The 19,932-nt window shown below is 36.7% G+C and overlaps 1 protein-coding gene across 1 annotated transcript; it reads right to left on the bottom strand.

Moving 5' to 3' along the window:
• Positions 1-7,270: 7,270 nt before the first annotated feature.
• LOC104224328 (E3 ubiquitin protein ligase DRIP2-like) lies at positions 7,271-18,142 on the bottom strand. Its single transcript, XM_009775950.2, has 8 exons — positions 17,805-18,142; positions 17,555-17,696; positions 15,321-15,420; positions 14,322-14,646; positions 9,701-10,146; positions 9,543-9,593; positions 8,875-8,947; positions 7,271-7,940 (listed from the first exon to the last, which is right to left on the bottom strand). Exons 2-8 carry the CDS (start codon positions 17,667-17,669, stop codon positions 7,761-7,763), a joined length of 1,290 nt encoding a protein of 429 aa, XP_009774252.1. The 5' UTR covers positions 17,670-17,696; positions 17,805-18,142; the 3' UTR covers positions 7,271-7,760.
• Between the last annotated feature and the right edge of the window lie 1,790 nt (positions 18,143-19,932).

Genomic DNA, 19,932 nt, shown 5'->3' with positions numbered 1-19,932 from the left:
CCCCAATTCAACCAGGTCGCCATGAGTAGGACTCCGGCCATAACATAATCGACAAATCCAAGATGTACTCCTACAAGTAAAGGGAGTTCGAATAGAGATTGGTTGTGCCCGAAAGGTTATGAATCGATTTACAAGTCCAATGCCAATGTCTTGATTTCTAGTGGCAATACATCGCGGACCCGTATGAAAGCTATAATTGTAAACCACGATCGAATCTATGGAAGCATTGGTTTATACATTCCTCTTAGTCTCGACTCTAGGGATAATTTTTTTCGCTATCTTTTTTCGAGAACCGCCTAAAGTTCCAACTAAAAAGAACTAAAAAGGTGAAATAATTCTTCATTATCTCAGTTGAAGTACTGAGCCTCCCGATACCGGGAGGCTCAGTACTTCAACTAGTCTCCATGTTCCTCGAATGGATCTCTTAGTTGTTGAGAAGGTTGCCCAAAAGCGGTATATAAGGCGTATATGGGAGCGACTCTCTGTTCCCATTCTCCACCGGGTCATCAAGTAATTAGCCAGCTCAATCCATTTTTCCATCCGATGATCTTCACCCTAGGACTGACTCTGTTCGACCTGCCTTGATTGCCTAGCTAATGCTACCGTCGCAAGCAACCTCTCAAAGAATAGGGAGTGAACGACCCTTCTATCTAGATCGGTGATTCCGTTCGGCCGAGCCAGCTATCGAAAGTCTTGCAAGCAACCTACACTAAGCTAAGCGAGCTAGCTTACTAAACCAGCAACAGCGGAGTAAGCTCCCATATCCGTGAAGGACTGCTTTCCAGCAGAGGAAAACTTCTCGTTGCTGAGCTTGCCGTTAAAGAGTAAGATGCTGATTCTATAGCAGCTCCGATTCCTTCACCGAGAACGAGAAGGAAGTCTTATTTTTTGTTTCCTACTTACACGAGCCCATATCCTTGCTTTTCTATCAATTTCTAATTCTGATCTTCCTCCCCAATCTGATATTATGGTGCCGGTATAGACCGAAATTCCGTTATGGTCCAATTCTGATCGGTAATAAATACCGGGACTTTGCAATATTTGATTGATCACAATTCTATATATTCCATTGACTATAGAAGTTCCCAGGGAATTCATTAGAGGAATGTTTCCGATAAAAATTGTTTGTTCTTGCATATCCCTACTGTTTTTCCAAATTAATCCCGCGGATACATATAATTCAGAAGAATATGTGAGTGATTCATACACAGCATCTCTTTCCTTTATCAAGGGTTCGACCAATTGATATGTTTCCACAAATAATTGAAATTCCGATTACATGGATTATATCTATTTACACAAATACCTCGATGATTTCCGCTCGTTAATACATAGAGTCCAATAAGCATATCTTGCGTTGGTACGGAAATGGGATCCCCAATAGCCGGAGACAAAAGATTCATATGAGAAAACATAAGTAAACGGGCCTCTACTTGAGCCTCCAAGGATAAAGGTACATGAACAGCCATTTGATCTCCATCAAAATCAGCATTGAATCCCTTGCAAACTAATGGATGTAAACAAATAGCGCGCCCCTCCACTAAAACGGGCTGGAATGCCTGTATGCCTAATCTATGCAAAGTGGGTGCTCTATTCAGCAATACAGGATGTCCCTGCATAACTTCTTGAAGGATTTCCCAAACAATCGGCTCTTTTTCTCGAATTTTACTCTTAGCAACTCCTATGTTCGAAGCCACTTAGTCGAACTAGAAAACTATAAAGAAAGGGAGGCTAAGGTTACGAAGTAAGGTCAGCTGGTTAAGGAAAGCTCAGGTTATGAAATCGCTTAGCCGTTAATTAATTTAAAAATAAAAGAAAAATGAAAGTAGTAGTGAGGCGTCGGTACGGAGTTGCGTCAGCTGTGGATATAGACTAGGCTAAGGGACGGACTTCATCTCTTCTATTTTCTTCACTTACACCTTACACTTCAGCTGAGTCTAACGAGGCTCAGGTGCGGAGCCTTCCACTGTGGACCGAGACTACGCAAAGGTAGAACACCATGGAAACTTCGCGGTGCTTTCTCGATCAACTATCTGACTTATTCAGAACGACGGTGAACCAAGACATGAAGAAGTGCACGGTTTATGAGCCGTGTGAGATGAAAGTCTCATGCACGGTTTTGAATGAGAGAAAGAAGTGAGGAATCCTCTTTTCGACTCTGACCCTACTTCACTTCCTTATAGTCCCTTGCCTACTGTCTTTGAATAATGCTTCATTCCAGGGCGTAAAAGAAAGCTTAGTATAGCAATTGAATTGACCTTTTGTTATTGTGATCATTCTCCTATGTTATTGTTTAAATATGAGAAAATACATAAGTTATAATTTAACACATTTGACAACTCAGTTAAAACTATATATAGCCTACTAGTTTCTTAGGCGGACGGTTATTTAAGTTAAATTTTCTAAGTTTTACCTTCCACCTAAATTTGATTGTAATTTTACATCCTTTTAGTTTTACCTTTATTTGAGTTCGTCATTTACTAAAGATCGAAGGTTTGGGAGGGTGGTGAAAGTTGAGGGAGAAATCCAAAAATAGCCAGATTTACAGCTAGTCGTTCAAAAATAACTCAGTTTCAAAAGTAATTGAAATTTAGCCACTTTTTATGTAAAGATAAATTTGAGCGAAAATACTGTTCAAAACCCGAAAAATACGTCAGTATATTATACTGGAGTTCCAGCATAAGTATGCTTGAACTCCAGCATATTATACTGGAGTTCCAAGATAAGTATGCTGGAACTCCAGCATAATATGATGGAGTTCCAGCAAGTATAATTATCCAGTATACTATACTGGAGTTTGGAGCACCGGTGCTCCAGTCTCCAGTATAGTATACTGGAGTCAGCAAATTATACAGATCCAGCATAATATGCTGGAGTTCATACACAGGTGCACCGAACTCCAGTATATTATGCTGGACCGGTCTCTGTTATAGCAAAATAGTAGCTATTTTTCATTTATTTCGTAAACGCTGACTATTTTTGAATGACCAGTCTGAAAACTGGCTATACTGTGCTATTTTTACGAAAGCGGAGGCGGATGTAATATGGGCTTAGTGAGTCAGCCGACCGTCAATTTTTACACAGAAGAGCATATGCATTGTGTATGAGAGGTAGAGATCAACACTTTTAACTCATTAATGGATTATTAATCTAAGTGAAATGCATAGAAAAATATATTCTTTTTCACTTTTACTTGGCACGTTTTGATTTTTTACGCTTCTTAAGAAATAATAAATGAAATATATAATTTACCATGATACCCATATTAATTGATGCATATTTTATTGGATTTGAGAAAATGATTTGAAATGAGTAATAAATATTGTAGGCATAACAGGGAAAAAAAGTTTGTCTTCTCTTAATATTCGTGAAGTGATAAGTAAAAATGAAAATCTATTTTTAGTATACATGCCAAGTAAAAGTGAACGGAAGGAGTAAAAAGTACGTAGTTTAGACAAATATTCTTACCATTGAAACTACTAATTAAAATCTTAAAAGATAATATGCTACTAGTAATTAAGAACTAGACAAGAGTGGGTTGCTCTAGTGGCGAGCACCCTCCACTTCCAACCAAGAGGTTGTGAGTTCGAGTCACCCCAAGAGCAAGGTGAGGAATTCTTGGAGGGAGGGATGTTGATGCTCTATCAGAAACAACCTTTTATGCTCTATCAAAAACAGCCTTTTTATCTCCGGGTAGGGGTAAGGTCGGCGTACACACAACTCTCCCCAGACCTCACTGCTGGGATTATACTGGGTAGTTTAGTGGTGAACACCCTCTACTTCCCAACCAATCAAGAGGTTGTGAGTTCGAGTCTCCCCAAGAGTAAGGTGGGGAGTTCTTGGAGGGAGGTATGTTGAGGCTCTATCGGAAACAACTTAGACCCTACTGATGAGATTATACTGGGTGATTATTATTGTTGTTGCAGCAATTAAGAACTAATCTCCTTTAGAAAAAGCACACGTTTGAGGAATTCTCTCCTTTTGATTCGACTTGAGAGTAGATATGGCCAGACTTTACAGTAATGTAAATTGCTTTATTTCGTGTAGTCATTATTGTGGGAATAATCGAGAGCAGGAAAAACGAAAAAAGATAAGGTCACATAGTACTTTAAGGCACATTGGTTAATGAAAGTGAACACAACTTTTTCTTTTGTTGGGCTAAAAAGCATTGCAAAAGCCTTGCTGCAGATCAAAGTACCTAGGGATCTGTCACATAAAGTCACACACAATCATCATACAATTCTTGAACTTGTTAATAGTCGAGAGTGTTGAAGAAACCGTAAAATTTTCGTGTGATCAATGAGTTACGGATTTGAATCGTGAAATTATTCGCTAACTATTTGTACTATGGTAGGCTATTTATATCACATCTCTTGAGGTGCGAGGCTTTCCCTTATCCTGCGTAAATGCTTGGGTACTATAAGCTCCAATATTTATAAATATTTAATGAACTTTTTAATATATATACAAAGTATAAACAAAAACTACTAGATTCACGTAAATTGTATGTTACATGCTAGTAGGAGTGTACAAACCTAACCGGAAAATCGCACCAAACTAAAAAGTCAAACCAAATTAAAAAACCTGACTAGGTTTGGTATTGAGTAAAACAATTCGAACCAAACCGACATATAAATATATAATTTTATATATACTCTTAAGACTTTATATAAAAATTTCTTTACAAAAATTCTAGAAATATTTAGGATTCTCTTATGGGACGTATTATTTAATAGAATATAAAGTACTCTATTTTTATTAACCTTAAATAGTGGGTTATATGATCACTTTCTTATCAAGCGTTACTGAAATTCGTCAATCTCTTTGTTCTTCCATCTTCCATGTTCATATTCAAGATTTATAAATTCTTATATCTTTTTTGAATTTGAAGTGGTATTTCGATAATTAAAATTAAATATAACATATCATTAATTAGGTATCATATTGATTTTCATATTTAATTATTAAATTCGTTTAACCTTGAAAGTAAAAATTATTATCAGACGACTAAAAAAAGTAACTATCATGTGTTATTAACAAAATTCTCCCATAAAAATATTTTAATAGATCATATGTTTGTCAATTTTTTAAATTTTTACTAAACATATATTTACTTATAAAAAAATTAACAAGGTAAGATTGAAAAAATATTCATGTTACAAAAAAAATCCAAAAATCCAACAAACCAAACCAATCCAAACCGATACTGCTGGTTTGGTTTGTTAATAAAAACCTAACCAACCCGGTCCATGTATACCTGCACATGCTAGCTACGCCTATGAGTCATATAATGTGAAAGAAAATACCTGATGATCTTTAATTCTTTATTCTCCTGTCAATCATATAATGTGAAAGAAAAGACTTGCCAATGTAAAATACTGATATTAGATATGCAAGTTGCAATAGAGAGGGTCTATGATGGAAGAGGTGGTTTACAGTAGAGTCTCAATAGATTTTTATTCAAATGAATCAACATATTGTGATTTTGTTATAATAAACAAAATTCTTTGATAAATAATACAAAATAAACATCAATTTATGATAAGAAGTAAAGTTTTAAATATCTACAGCGCTAGTTCCAACTCTTATACAAGTTGAGTTGTGATAATAGGTCGATAACATAGAAAATAAGCAACTAAAACAATGCATGTGGCGATACGAGTTAAGGCAGTATTATTTGAAGTCTATGAAACTTTATACTCATTAATTTCAAACTATTTACTATTTCTATCCATGCGGCCCAAACTATTTACCCGCTAATTCCAGCCGCTGCTAGTCACTACCAATCAATTCTTCAATGTATAAAAATACTATTGTACTATTTTGCTAAAGTTGCATATGCTTTATGCGACCAAGAACTGAGGCATTGATTTGCCCTATTCTCCCATTCGTTCACACAGGAAATTGAAAAAACTTCAAGCTTTCGTGGTTTTAGCACTGCAAACAAGTTTCCAACATTAAAGTACAGGGCACAATTCAAAAATTAGATCATAGGAAGAACAGATCAATTTTTGTTGTTAACCCATAAGTTCAAAATGCGAGATCTGATTTTTTATAGTGTTTTACTGTTGAAATTCGTTAGCTATTGTTCTATGATGTATAGATTGTACCTTTGATGCTGGTTTTTGGAGATTTATTGTACAAAAATTTAAATCCACCGTTGAAGGACCTTGAAGCTTGAAACTCATAACTTGGTTTGTTTGAGTTTTTAATTGTTTTGATCCGATCCTGCATGGGTTTGTTTGGAAAGTTTGATTGGAGGTTGTAGCTAAAGTATTAGTCAACTTGGTGGAGATTTTGTAGTAGATTTTAGAAATTTGAGTTGAAATATAGTTGAACTAGGGAAGAAGACGAATTTGCATTGTATACTCAAATAGTATACAATTATACCATTTTAGTATACAATTCATTCTAACTATATACCCTATTAGTATAGCTATATACTATATTGGTATCATATGCTAGTTGAATAATTTTTTGATTGTATTAGCTGCATTTAATTGGTACAATATTTGATTTTCTTTTAATAGCAGCAGTCAATGTGATATTCTTTTTTGGTTGTATTAGCAGCAGTCAATGTGATATTCAGTGAATTAGATCAAGTGACACCTGATATTATTTCAGTTTAATAATTGAATTTAAAAAAAAAAAAGGTATATTATACTAGTTATCTTTAAAAAAAGGTGAACAAATATTTACTATATCAGTTATTTTTTCTTATTGTATAAAAAAGAAACAATAAAAAAATAAAAACAGTAAATGAAATTAGATTATGAAGAGAAAAGGAATATAAAAAAAGAAGTAAAATGAAATTAGAAAAGGAAAAAAAGAAGAAGAAAACGAGAAAAAAAGAAGCATAGAAATAAAAAAGAAGTGGAGAAAAAAGAGAAAATTCCCTCCAAAAACTACTATGGGTAGGAAATGTAATTAGTTTGATAGGTAGGAAAATAAATGGGTAGACAGTGATAAATAGTTTTGATTTTATGGGTAACTGTGTCATTCTCCCTTTATTCTAGTGCAAATACATAATTCTTATATTATTGGTTTTTTATATTAGCTTTTCTTCTAATATAATTGGTTAATTGTGAAAAAGCAAAATAGCCTTTGATCATCAACTTGAATTGGTACTAGGGAGTAGTCAAATCACACAATAGTCTTGTTATATATCATGTTGTCTGGGCTTTGAATCCATCGTTATGCAAAGTTTTAGTATTTATTTCTATTTTTTTTGTCTGAGATGAATTTAAATGGAACAATATGATCAAAAATATTAATGTATCATGCACTAACACATATATATACATTTCATATTTTTTTTGGCATATGTATACGTAGTTTGAGCCGAATATGATGGGATCAGCTGACACAAAACCTGCCCTGAATCTGCCTCTGTTCACAAGGAGGTGAGATACATAAATCTGTTTAAATTAAGATTACAAGGTAGTGTGCAAACATACAACAAAATGGAGAAACACCATTTCAACTTGAAAACATTGCATCTCCGCGAGCACCAGAAGTGAGTGCTTAGCTTGAATTTTCACTGCACTTTGTCAAAGCTCATCTCCTTCATCGTCTCGTTGTTCATTTGCTTCCTGATTTGTAACAATTTGCAGCACCAGCCGATGTAAATAGTATATAAGTCTAATGTCTCACTACATTCCTAATACAAGACTCGCTAAATAAGCAGTTTCGTGCTGCTACTTCAACTTAAGCCCAGGCGTTACATAGATTATCGAGTGTGTGAAGGCATAAAGAATAACTCAAGAAGACATAAGGCTTGGAACCTTGCGAGCATACGCCAACACCATCACAAAATCCTTAGCTGATGAACCAACTATTGCTGGAGCTATTTCTGAAACAGTAGTTTGTAGCCACATATCAACCAAATTACTCAGTTGGAGAGTGGGAACTACCAACTGCCCCATGTATCTAATCTCAACCTACAAGAGAAACAAAATAGTTAGCACAACATAAAAATCATCAATTGAGTATGTTTTCGACATTGAGATTTAGTGATTTACTGTGAAAAGAACACTCTCTCTCCCCCTCCCTCCCTCCCTCCCTCTTGTTTTTATTGATCAGCTACACTTTCACCCACAGACCTCCCAGACAAGTCTGATTAAGAATAACACATCCATTTATTTGATTCACAGCCAGCGCAAAAGTAAGCGTAAAAAGAGAGTAGTTAATAAAGATGCTAAAACTCATCATACAACCAAACACTAAATCTCAAAAATTTGCCTGCTCATTTTGCTATTCATCAAGTCAAAATCACAATAAATTTAGTCCGACTTAATTTTTTTGATATTGCTGGTGTCCGCGCCAACTTGTGTGCACCTCGACTAATCCACTGAACAGAAAGACAGCCTATCCAATTGCAAGCACAGGTTGCATAGGTAAGGCTACACAGCAGGGTTTAGACTCGCACAAAGAGCCGTAGCCGGAGTTTGAAATTGATATCACACAGGTTGTTGCTCCTATGATTCAACCACTAGGCCATTTCCTCAGGACTTATTTTATTAACAACTAGACATAGTCCAACTCCATATGTTCATATATATCACTACAAACTGCTCGGAACTACCACTTTTCAACTAGCCACAGCAAGGTGCACTGGTTCATTTTGAAGTTGGGGCTGACTAAAAAGTTTCTGTCCCTTTGCATTATCCATAGATTTTCATACTCAACCAATTTTCTTGAACTCCAAGTTCTGAAACTGACAGGCCAACATTACACCCAACAGAATAAGGAATTACAGGGAATCATGGTCCTACATTATTTTTTCAAACTTCAAACCAGAATAGGACTATACATAAATGCTAATGAAATTTATTGATTGCTAAATTTCCAAAAAAAAATAAAAAAAATAATTACCTCATCTTCGCTAGAAAGATCCAACTTCCTCGTCAAGTATTTTTGGATAAATGAAACTGGAATATTGCCATCCCTATAATAGAATGTAAAAGATGTGAACACAACCATGAGCTTTTACCTTTCAGTAAAAGGCAAAAAAGGTGCATGTAGAGCTGCTTTATCAAATGCTCAAACTTAAGTCAACTTAAATCAAGCTCTAACTTTGTCCTCACAGCACAGTTAATGCAATCAGGTTGTTTTTTCTCTTTTAAATAAATTATAAATCTGAACGTACTCAGACTTAAAGCATAACCAACTATGAAGATCAACTCAAATACTACTCTTGGATAGACACAAAGTAGTTACCATTATCTTCCACTTCTAGTTTTTGTTTTTGTTTTTTGTTTTTTATTTTTATTTTTTATTTTGTAGTAGGAGAGATTGGCATGACTTCCCCATAGCTACTTTGCGAAATTGGAGAAGAAGAAATGATACATCAATCCTCCAACTTCTTACTCCAAGAAGGGCATAAAATGTTACCAGGTTCAAGTATAGAATTTCATCATATATATATTCTTTGTGCAAGGTAAATGTCTTGTTAGAGCATATAATACTAAACCTAGACAAAACGGTAGGACGAAGAAAATTGCTCTCACTGCGGTATCAAATGCAATCACAAAGAAACTTACTTTATTCTCAAGTAACTTGCAGAAATCTGGGGCAAGGGTGTATCTCCCTCCCTGAAACAGTTAATTTGAGAGTTATTAATAAAAATATTATATAGTTCAATCTCTCCTCTCTAAACAGATAAACAGAGAAGTACGGTAAGATAAAAGCAGATTCTTACTGGTCTTCAGAGGCCACTAATGAGAACCAAATTGGATTAGTCCTCCTGGAACATTTAAAACTGATTGAATCCAGCACAGTTTGTGCTGATATATTAAATTCTCCAAAAGTTGACGTCTTTCGGCGAATTTTTCGCAACTTCGTAGGTCTTTCAGATTCTGGAGGAGCAGGACCATATTCGTTCTTGTCATCTTGGACTTTCAATTTCTGTCCATGGTTTTTGACTTTAGTTTTCCGGAATTGACCCTCATTTTCATGGCAATGCGGACTTCCTGATTTGCCAATAGAACCCTGAGAAGTAAATGTTGAACACTTGTTCTTGTTTGCTACTTCCACCAAACAATTCAAAGGGTTCCATAAATTAACTTTGCCTTCCCATTGCTCCGTGCCATTGTCTGTTTCTTTGTCCATTGTGGGATGGCTAGAATGCTCGGTGTTGGAATAATTCTGGAAAAATCATATGAATAACCTATATAATAATATCCACAGAAAAATAGGGATACCATTGACCAAAGAAAAACTTATCATGACGAAAAAGAGATAACGGAAAATGCACAAATCACATATCATGCACATATAGCTCAAATGTGACACTTGAGCTTCAAGAATTGACTTCCTCATCAAGGATTCTTGCTCTATCATATAGACCATGTGTGATTAGATTAATAGTATAGAGTGTGCTTCCTAATTCTGACATGGTTAGAAATCTCAGTGTGTTCAGGTAATTTTTCTTATCTAAGAACTTTCTTAATTCATATATTCTGAACTTACCTTATTTTAAGTAGCCTAAAATCATGAATAAGGAGCTTCCCATTGAAAAGTGAATTTTTGGTTACTGTTCCAGAAAAGTCTTCTTCTCTTCTCTTTTTCTATGGTACTCCCTCTATTCCAGTTTATGTGAACCTATTTCCTTTTTGGCCCGTTCCAAAAAGAATGATCCCTTTCTAAATTTGGTAACAGTTTAGCTTAAAGTCTTAAACTTACAGTTTTACCCTTAATGAGAAGCTTTTATAACCACACAAATACTCTGGGTCCCTTTTTGACTTGTTTAGGACTACAAAGTCCAAAAGTCTTCATTTTTTCTTAAACTCCGTGCCCAGTCAAACAGGTTCACATAAATTGGAACGGAGGGAGTAACAGAGTTTGGGTAATGAATCCCTCTAAAACTCAAAATTTCAGGTTAATGTTTCATCTACTTTTTCCGTTACTCCTTAGCCCCCAATTCAAGCTACACTGATGATGTCCTGGAGATTCGCTAGACCATTCCTCTTTCCGGTGGTTGAGAACAGATTCCTCTCTGTATGTGATGCAAGAAGCCCTTTCTTTCCAGTGTTCAATTACCAGCAAGTTTGCGGAGGAAACGATTCTAAGACTACTTATCGTTTTGGTGATTGTGCACTATTCACGACAATATTTGAACGATATCATGCAAATGATTGCTTCTTAACAATAATTCTCCTGGCACGTGGCTCTTAAATTTTTTATTTTGATTTGCAAACTCAAGTTGCTCACTACTTTGAGTTTGAGGTGGGATTTTGAAAGTCAAGAGAATTAATACAGCTATATGTTAGAGTAATCTGGATTTAATATGTGTTTAAGTTAAAAGTATAGGATATTCCTCCTAATTCTGCAATGTTAGGAATCACGATTTTTTGGTAATTTCCCTATTTAATAGCCTTCATTATTTTATGTATTCTAAAATTACCTATTTATTTTGCCTGAAGGGTAAGAATAGAGTGGGCATTTTGGTGGACAGTGAATTTAGAGAGTCTGTGGTAGAGGTTAGGCGGGTGAATGATAGGTTAATGTCTATTAAGTTGGTGGTTGGAGGGTGCATCCTAAATGTCGTTAGCGCTTATGCACCGCAAGTGGGCTTGGATGAGGAGGTTTAGAGGCGTTTCTGGGAGGAGTTGGACGAGATTGTGCATAGTATTCCGACTGCTGAGAGGTTATTTATAGGAGTGGATTTCAATAGACATATTGGGTCGACTGCAGGCGGCTATGGCAAGGTGCATGGCGGCTTCGGTTTTGGGGATAGGAACACATGAGGTACTTCGTTGTTGGATTTCGCTACGACATTTGAGCCGGTGATTGCGAACTCTAGTTTTCCAAAGAAGGAGGAGCATTTGGTTACTCTTTAGAGTACGGTGGCGAAAACTCAGATTGACTATCTTCTCCTTAGGAGGTGCAATAGAGGCCGGGTGAGACCCTCGCGACGTAGCATAGGCTCTTGGTGATGGACGTCGATATCATGATGAAGAGGAGGAAGAGGACTGCACGAGGTCGATCGAGGATTATGTGGGGAGCCTTGACTAAGGATAAAGCTCAAGAGTTGGAAGGGAGGTTATCAGCCGTGGGAGCCTGGAGTAGTGGGGACGCGAGAAATATGTGGTCGACGACGGCGGATTATATAAGAGAGGTAGCGAGAGAGGTGTTGGGAGTCTCGAAGGGTTATGCTGGCGGGCTCAAAGGCGACTAGTGGTGGAATGAAGTGGTCCAAGGTAAAGTGGAAGCGAAGAAGGCATGCAAGGTAGAGAGGAGGCAAAACTGGCAGTGACAGAGGCTAAGACTGCGGCTTTTGGTCGTCTGTACTAGGAACTAGGGGCCAAAGGCGGAGAAGAAATTATTTCGACTGGCCAAGGCGAGAGAGAAGAAGGCTCGGGATCTGAACCAAGTGAGGTGCATCAAAGACGAGGACAGTAGAGTATTGATAGGAGAGGCACAGATTAAGCGGAGATGACAGACTTACTTTCATAAACTTCTGAATGAAAAAGGGGGTATTGTAGGTGCATCAAGGTTGAGGAGGTCGTGGAGGCTATGCGTAAGATGAGCAGGGGCAGAGCTACCGGGCCTGACGAGACTTCGGTAGAATTTTGGAGGTGTGTGGGTAGAGCAGGTTTGGAGTGGTTGACTTGGCTATTTAATGTTATTTTCAGGACGAAGAGGATGCCGGATGAGTGGAGTTGGAGTACGGTGGTTCCGTTGTACAAGAACAAAGGTGACATCCACAGTTGCAACAACTATAGGGGTATCAAATTACTGAGTCATACCGTGAAAGCTTGGGAGAGGGTGGTAGAAGCGAGGGTGAAGAGGACAGTGTCTATATTTGACAACCAGTTCGGGTTCATGACGGGTCGTTCCACTATGGAAGCTATCCACCTTATTAGGAGGTTGGTGAAACAGTATAGGGATAGGAAGAAGGATTTGCACATGATGTTTATTGATCTGGAGAAAGCGTATGACAAGGTTCCTTGGAGATTCCTAGAGGCTAAAGGTGTGTCAGTTGCTTACATTATGGCGATTAAGGACATGTATTATGGAGCTAAGACTCGGGTTAGGACAGTGGGAGGCGACTCTGAACATTTTCCGGTTGTTATGGGGTTACACCAAGGATCTGCACTCAACCCATTCTTATTTGCCCTGGTGATGGACACACTGACACACCATATTCAAGGAGATGTGCCATGGTATATGTTATTCGCTGATGACATAGTTCTGATTGACGAGACGCGAAGGGGCATTAACGATAGGCTGGAGGTTTGGAGACAGGCCCTTGAGTCTAAGGGTTTCAAGTTGAGCACGACGAAGACGGAATATCTTGAGTGCAAATTCAGTGTCGAGCCGAGGGAAGCGGGCATGGACGTGAGGCTTGGATCGCAGGTCATTTCCAAGAGAGACAGTTTCAAGTACCTTGGGTCGGTTGGATGGGGAGATCGACGAGGATGTCACACACCGTATAAGAGTAGGATGGATGAAATGGGGGTTAGCATCTGCAGTCATGTGTGACAAGAAAGTGCCACCGTCACTCAAAGGTAAGTTTTATAGAGCGGTGATTACACCGGCCATGTTGTATGGGGCCGAGTGTTGGCCAGTTAAGAACTCACATATCCAGAAGATGGAAGTAGCAGAAATGAGGATGTTGAGGTGGATGTGCGGACACACTAGGGTGGATAAGATTAGGAATGAAGATATTCAGGAGAAGGTGGGCTTGGCTCCTATGGATGACAAGATGCGGGAAGCGAGGCTCAGATGGTTCGGGCATATATAGAGGAAAAGCCTGGATACCCCAGTAAGGAGGTGCGAGCGGTTGGGGTTGGTGGTTACGAGGAAAGGTAGAGGGCGGCCTAAGAAGTATTGGGGAGAGATGATCAGGCGGGATATGGCGAGGCTTCAGATCTCCGAGTACATGGCCCTCGATAGGAAGTTGTGGTGGTCGAGCATTAAGGTTATAGATTAGGAGGTAATTGAGCATATTTCTAACTCGTACCAATATGAGACTAGACTGATAGGATTTAGTCTTAGACTACTAGTGGTCAATGTTGTGTTCACACTACTCTTCCGTTTTCATAGGGTCGGGCCTTATTTACTGGTTATTATTTTTGTTTTCCATCTATTTACCGATTCTTGTGATATTATTTCTATGGTTTTTTGTTGATAGTATTGATATATTGTCTCTTTTCGTCTTCTTGAGCCGAGGGTCAATCAGAAATAGCCTCTCTGCCCCTCGGGGTAGAGGTAAAGTCTGCGTACACACTACCCTCCTCAGACCCCACTTGTGAGATTTTACTGGGTCGTTGTTGTTGTAAAATTACCTATTTAAGGTTTGAAGAACATGACTTTACCTGCCTTTTATTCTGAGCAAACCTTTTCAAAGTCTCAGGTGAGCTAGAGCTATCCGGTTCTTCCCCAGAATCTTCCTCATTTTTAATTGGTCTTTCAACAGGAAAGGTGGAGCCCAGTAATACTTTTCTTGCTGACGATTTTGATCTTTTTCCTCTCATTCCAGTTTGTGTGGATACTCTAGGAGTGCTGACCACCAGTGATGAAAGTGATCTCTCTTTCCTCCTAACTGGCAATGCAACCAAAGGCACAATTTCAGGCGCTTTCACCTTTCGCCTCTTATAAGGGAATATCTTTGCTCTTACATCTTCTAGGTTATGATCTGGCCTGAAAAATTATTCATAGCACATTAGCACTACTTAAGCACAAAACAAGCAGTAGAACACCGTGATTCAGCTCAGTATTGTTACGCAATACTAACACATCTATGTCCAGAAAACATGAAATGCTTAAGATGACTAGCATCTCTGTTTCTTTGAAGATAGATTACATACAGAATAAAAGCAGTGGAGGTGGGAAAATGCAAAAGGTCTTAACTCTTGAAGAAATTTGAACCTCAAGTGAGCATTACGCATAGGCAAATTAATCAGAAATAATTTGAGAAACTAAGAAGAAAGGAGAGGACTCGTGCACAGCCATGCATTTTAACTCTCACCAAAAAGAAAAAAGATACAAACTAAATGGCAATAGCTTCCAGCTTAGATATCCCATGCAAGAAGCCTCTATGTTGGTTGCTGACGGCAAGCTGCAGAGGAAACAGGGGAACAACACACTCTCTAAAACTGAACATCAAATATTTTTTCTTGTTAAATTTGATCGGCTTGCAGAACAAAGTTGCTTAATTTTGAAGAAATCTTTTACTAGTAGTTCCAGATAGTGGACAAAAAGAAAATATAATGCAAAACAGAAGAGGTCAGATAATTGTCAAATTGAGTAGTCAAGCAAACATTTGATGTTAAGAACTAATAAAAAAGCGCAAGGAGCTAGAAGAAAATTGTTACCTCAATTTCTCTAATGGGGCACATCCTAAGTCGGTGTTGCATATTGGACAGCATTCCAATTCTTCATCAGAGAGCTTCTTATAGATGCAATTCCTGCAAACTAAGTGGAGTTCCACAAGAAAATTGTCAAAACAATTATCATTCATTCAAAATAACAAGTACCAGGTTCAACATTGCTGAAATCAGAAAGCAAACTCCCATTTTTAAGAGGAAAGAGAAGAGTGTAAGGAATCAATCAAGCCATTCATCCACCAAGATGTATCAAACAACATATACTGATTAGGAAAATCAAAGCATGTTTCTTCTTAAAAGATGATAAAGAAATTAACCTTAGAATATTGCATAAATAACAGGAAAGTTTAAAAGAAATTCCAATTGCTTGTGTGCTCTTTTTTTGTTGGAGCGACAAGCATATATTGATAGTTGAGGCCAATGCTGGAGATGATTTGTCACTGAGATAACATTATTGGACACAATGAAATATAATAGAGATATCGGATAAGAATTAGATCTTTCCTTTTACAGAGTTGTGTTGAAGCTCAATTCTACATTATTATTCAAGTTGCTCAGAACTAAATATTCATCTTGCAGTGGCAAAGTATTAACCAAAGAAAATTTCACATACCTCCACTATTTAAGTTATATACACTGACGGTGTAAAGAAACTTTTACACTATACATACTTAGCTTTTCTTGGGTAACCAACTAACTGGAACCATAAATAATCACTTAAGATTTAACTTATATACACTGAAAAGTAAAAGATTTTTACATATAAATGTTGTTTATCGACTGTTACAAATCCATACTTGCTACGGAAAGTTACCTCGAATTGGCTTTAGAGTCATCTGATAATGTAAATATTCTTTACACTTCGGTGTAGAAAAGTTAAACTCAATAACCTATAATTGGCTTATACATCAAAATATTTTTACACTACCACCATATATGACGTGGTTTCTATGAAATGAGATTGATGATTGATCAAGCAGGTAGTCCAATCCCAATTATTTCATAAAGGAAATATATTGACCATACCAACTACCCTCAATTCCCGAATCATTCAAATACCCAGGAAGTATGGAGGTGTACATAGTTCATGTAAAGCAAAAGAATACTAGACTCCTCTTAATTTCTAAGCACATATGAAACACCCAAATGTTAGGAAGATACTCCCTATGTTTCCTTTTACATGACATTATTTCCTTATTAGCCCGTCAAAAAAAATTATATTTGAGAAAAATATACTTTAAAATTTGCATTTTACCCTTAATGAGAAGCAAACAAATGCATGATATGTGTTGGGATGGTGTGAGCAAAAGTCCCGCATTGGTAGTTGAAAAGAAATGGAAGCTACATATAAGTTATAGATATACTCTTAATGGTGTGAGGCATACTGTGGAAAAGTGCGTAGGCTTAGCCCAAATTGAACATTATCATACCATATTAAGAGTATTGTTTTAGCTAATTTAGCCGAACAACATCCTTTAAGACCACAAGTTTTAAAAATTCCTAAACTCCATGCCGACGTCAATCTAGGCAACATAAACCGGAAGATATACAATTTCAACTTCAACGACAAGCTTAGATAATAGAAATTGATGTAAATGCAGCAAACCCAAATTGTGAAAAATAACTCCAATAGTAAAAAAGAACTTCAAAGCAACAAAAAATTCGAGTGGCACAATGACCAACAAATCTAACCTCCTGTTTGGATGGTTGTTTCCCGTGGTTCATTATTGTATTGTTTTCATTGATACCATGTTTGTTTCCATTGTTCTTAAAATTATATTGTATGGTGTTGTAAACCCATTGTAACTCCGTTGTTATACAACCATGAAAAAGCTCAAATTCACGGATTTGGTGGTTTTTGCATATTTACTCATAATAACTTTAAGGGACCTTGAAACAACGTAAAATTGTCTCCATGTGACCTACATCAGGTAGGCTGCCTGCATCACACCCGTTGGGGTGCGGTCCTTACCTGGATCCTGTGTGAATGTGCGATGCTTCGTGCACCGGGCTGCCCTTATACTCATAAAAATGTTATTAAACCACAACACACGACGGTCTATGCAAACACTGCATTCATTAATTAATACAGTACAATACAACACAATATGATACTTACAATACGATAAAACAACAAGGCATAGTGTGTACGCAGACCTTACTAGTAAGGACCATCCAAACAGGCCATAATAGATGAATACAGATAGAGAGAGGGAACTCACATGTATGAAGACATTCAGAAATAGTAGTAGCATCTCTGAAGAGTCTGTGACAAAGTGGGCAAGTCAAGCATGCCACAATTGTATCTCTTCTCACCTTCACCGCTTGATTCGACATTTCTCTTCTTTAAATTACTTATCAGCTCTGCAAATTGAAGTATAGTTTTGTCAATTACAAGAACCTCTCAAACCCACGTGCTCAATCGGTGCATGCTCGAAATTAACACATTGGGACACATAAAATTTTACGTACATTCCCATCTCTTAATCTGCATTATCAAATCCGATTTGCTAATCTACATAATAAATGAATAACAAATCCAGAATTATCAAACATATAAAAGTTGGTCCTATTCGCTAGAATATTGATACAACAGAGATAAATTTTGAGATTTGAGTAAATGGGTGGATTTGATTTGGGAAAAGGAACGAGCGTGGGCGATGGATATGGGTAGCGGGGGTAGGGTGGATTTGTTGGGTTGGGGGGGGGGGGATTTCCTCTTCTGTGGGTATATATGTGCGTTGGGTTTTGTGTTTGGTTTTGGGTTTGGGAGTCGGAAATTCACAGGCAAAGTACAAAGATCTTGCCTGGATACAAAAAACCTACAAAAATGAGAAATTTTCATAAAATATAGTTTAGAGCCTGATTATCATATGTAATCATAATTTGCCTAATAACTATTATGTAGCTACTGTTCAATTGTTACTACCTTATATCACTTGTAGCAGTATCAATGGCGTGAAAATAATATTGTTTAAAATTTAAACGCCTTTTGCTAGTGGGCTATGCAAGGGTGATCAAAGTCTATTTTTTTTTAAAAAAAAGAAGTAATATATTACCTTATACACATTATAATGTTTAGGCAAATAGTGTTCAATTAACCACCATTGGCCACACATACAAATAAATAAAATGCTCTCGTCGAGAGTCAAAGTGAAGACCTCCGCTTGCAACTGCTCTAACTAACTGGGCTACGAGAACTTGTTGTTATCTTGTTTCAGTTTAAAACAATTGATCTCTTATTTCTGGACTGCAGGTGAATTTGCTATAAAATGCAAATATAGATACGAATGATAATTTTCTGAAAGTATAGCTACGAATGGTAAATATAGTATATTTTTTTGCTATGTCGCGAAATTTTTCCTATAAAATTTAGCATAACTCATTATGATGAGTCAATTAATCAAATAATTATTTAATTATCCGAATTTACTTAGTAAAGCTATTTTTTTCTTGTAACAGAAAAAAAAGCACTTAACTATGACTATAACGCGCTCAGAAGATCACTCAACAAAATTGTCAAACCTTTAATGGCCAAGTATCTATTTTACCCTTTAATTTATCAACCTTTGCCTTTTTAAATTTTTATTATTATAATATTTCATCCGTTCACTTTTTATTTATCCACAATGGACTTTGTATGCCCTTTAAGAAATAATAGATGAAATGCATATTTTACCATAGTACCCATAAAAGTGATAGTATTTTGAGAACTCTTGGAAAATGCTTTGTAAAATGAGTAATTTAATCAGGGTAAAAGAGAAAATATATATATGGATTTCTCTTGATTTGCTAAAATTGACAAATAAAAGTAAAAATATATTTTTAGTATAATGAGCAAATAAAATAAACGGAGGGAGTATTTTCCCTCTTTTAATCTATTTTGAATTTACCTATAAAACAAATAATCTTATTTATATGGCAAAAACGTAAATAATAGTTTTCAAGCATAAATCGGTTAGGAATTTTTACATTCCTATGCCATATAAGAAACTATATTACCCTCAATGTTTAAGGTTTGATATAATTACATTTAGTGTACCTAATTACCAATTATATACCATTAGTAGTTTTTAAGGGTATTAATTACACTCCTAATTTAATGGTACTGTATATTCCTTCTAATACCACTTCCCCCCACGTTTCTCTCTCCAATTCTCACACCTTCACCCACGTTTCCCTCCCACACCCATAATTTATGTATCAAAATCCCATTATTTCTTCCATAGCCAAGGCACTGTTGGCACTTCTGCAATCTTGTCCTAATGTTTTTGTGCCCGGGGAAGATGAGCACAAGCCTAGTTGATTTGATGGTTATGATTTCGGGTTCTTTCAGTAATATAAGAGGAAAGGAAAAGAGAGCAGCAATTCCACCATTGACAGCCATTAAAAAGCTTTGAAGCTTTGAATTCAAATTTGGGTTTTCAAAAATTATTATTTGTTTGGATTGGGTGTTGTTGTAAATAATTGATAATATGGTTTGGAGTTTATATCTCAATTTTGAGGGGTTTTGTTGAAGATTAGACTTGGTTTTGGCTGAATTTCAGATTGAAACTCGAAGAAGAAGAAGAAGAAGAAGAAGAAGAAGAAGACAGAAGAA

This window comes from Nicotiana sylvestris, chromosome 2, assembly GCF_000393655.2.
Source record: "Nicotiana sylvestris chromosome 2, ASM39365v2, whole genome shotgun sequence".
In the NCBI taxonomy this organism is placed as follows: domain Eukaryota; kingdom Viridiplantae; phylum Streptophyta; class Magnoliopsida; order Solanales; family Solanaceae; genus Nicotiana; species Nicotiana sylvestris.
The sequence above is the reverse complement of the archived record's forward strand: the minus strand, read 5'-3'. Positions and strand labels throughout refer to the sequence as shown.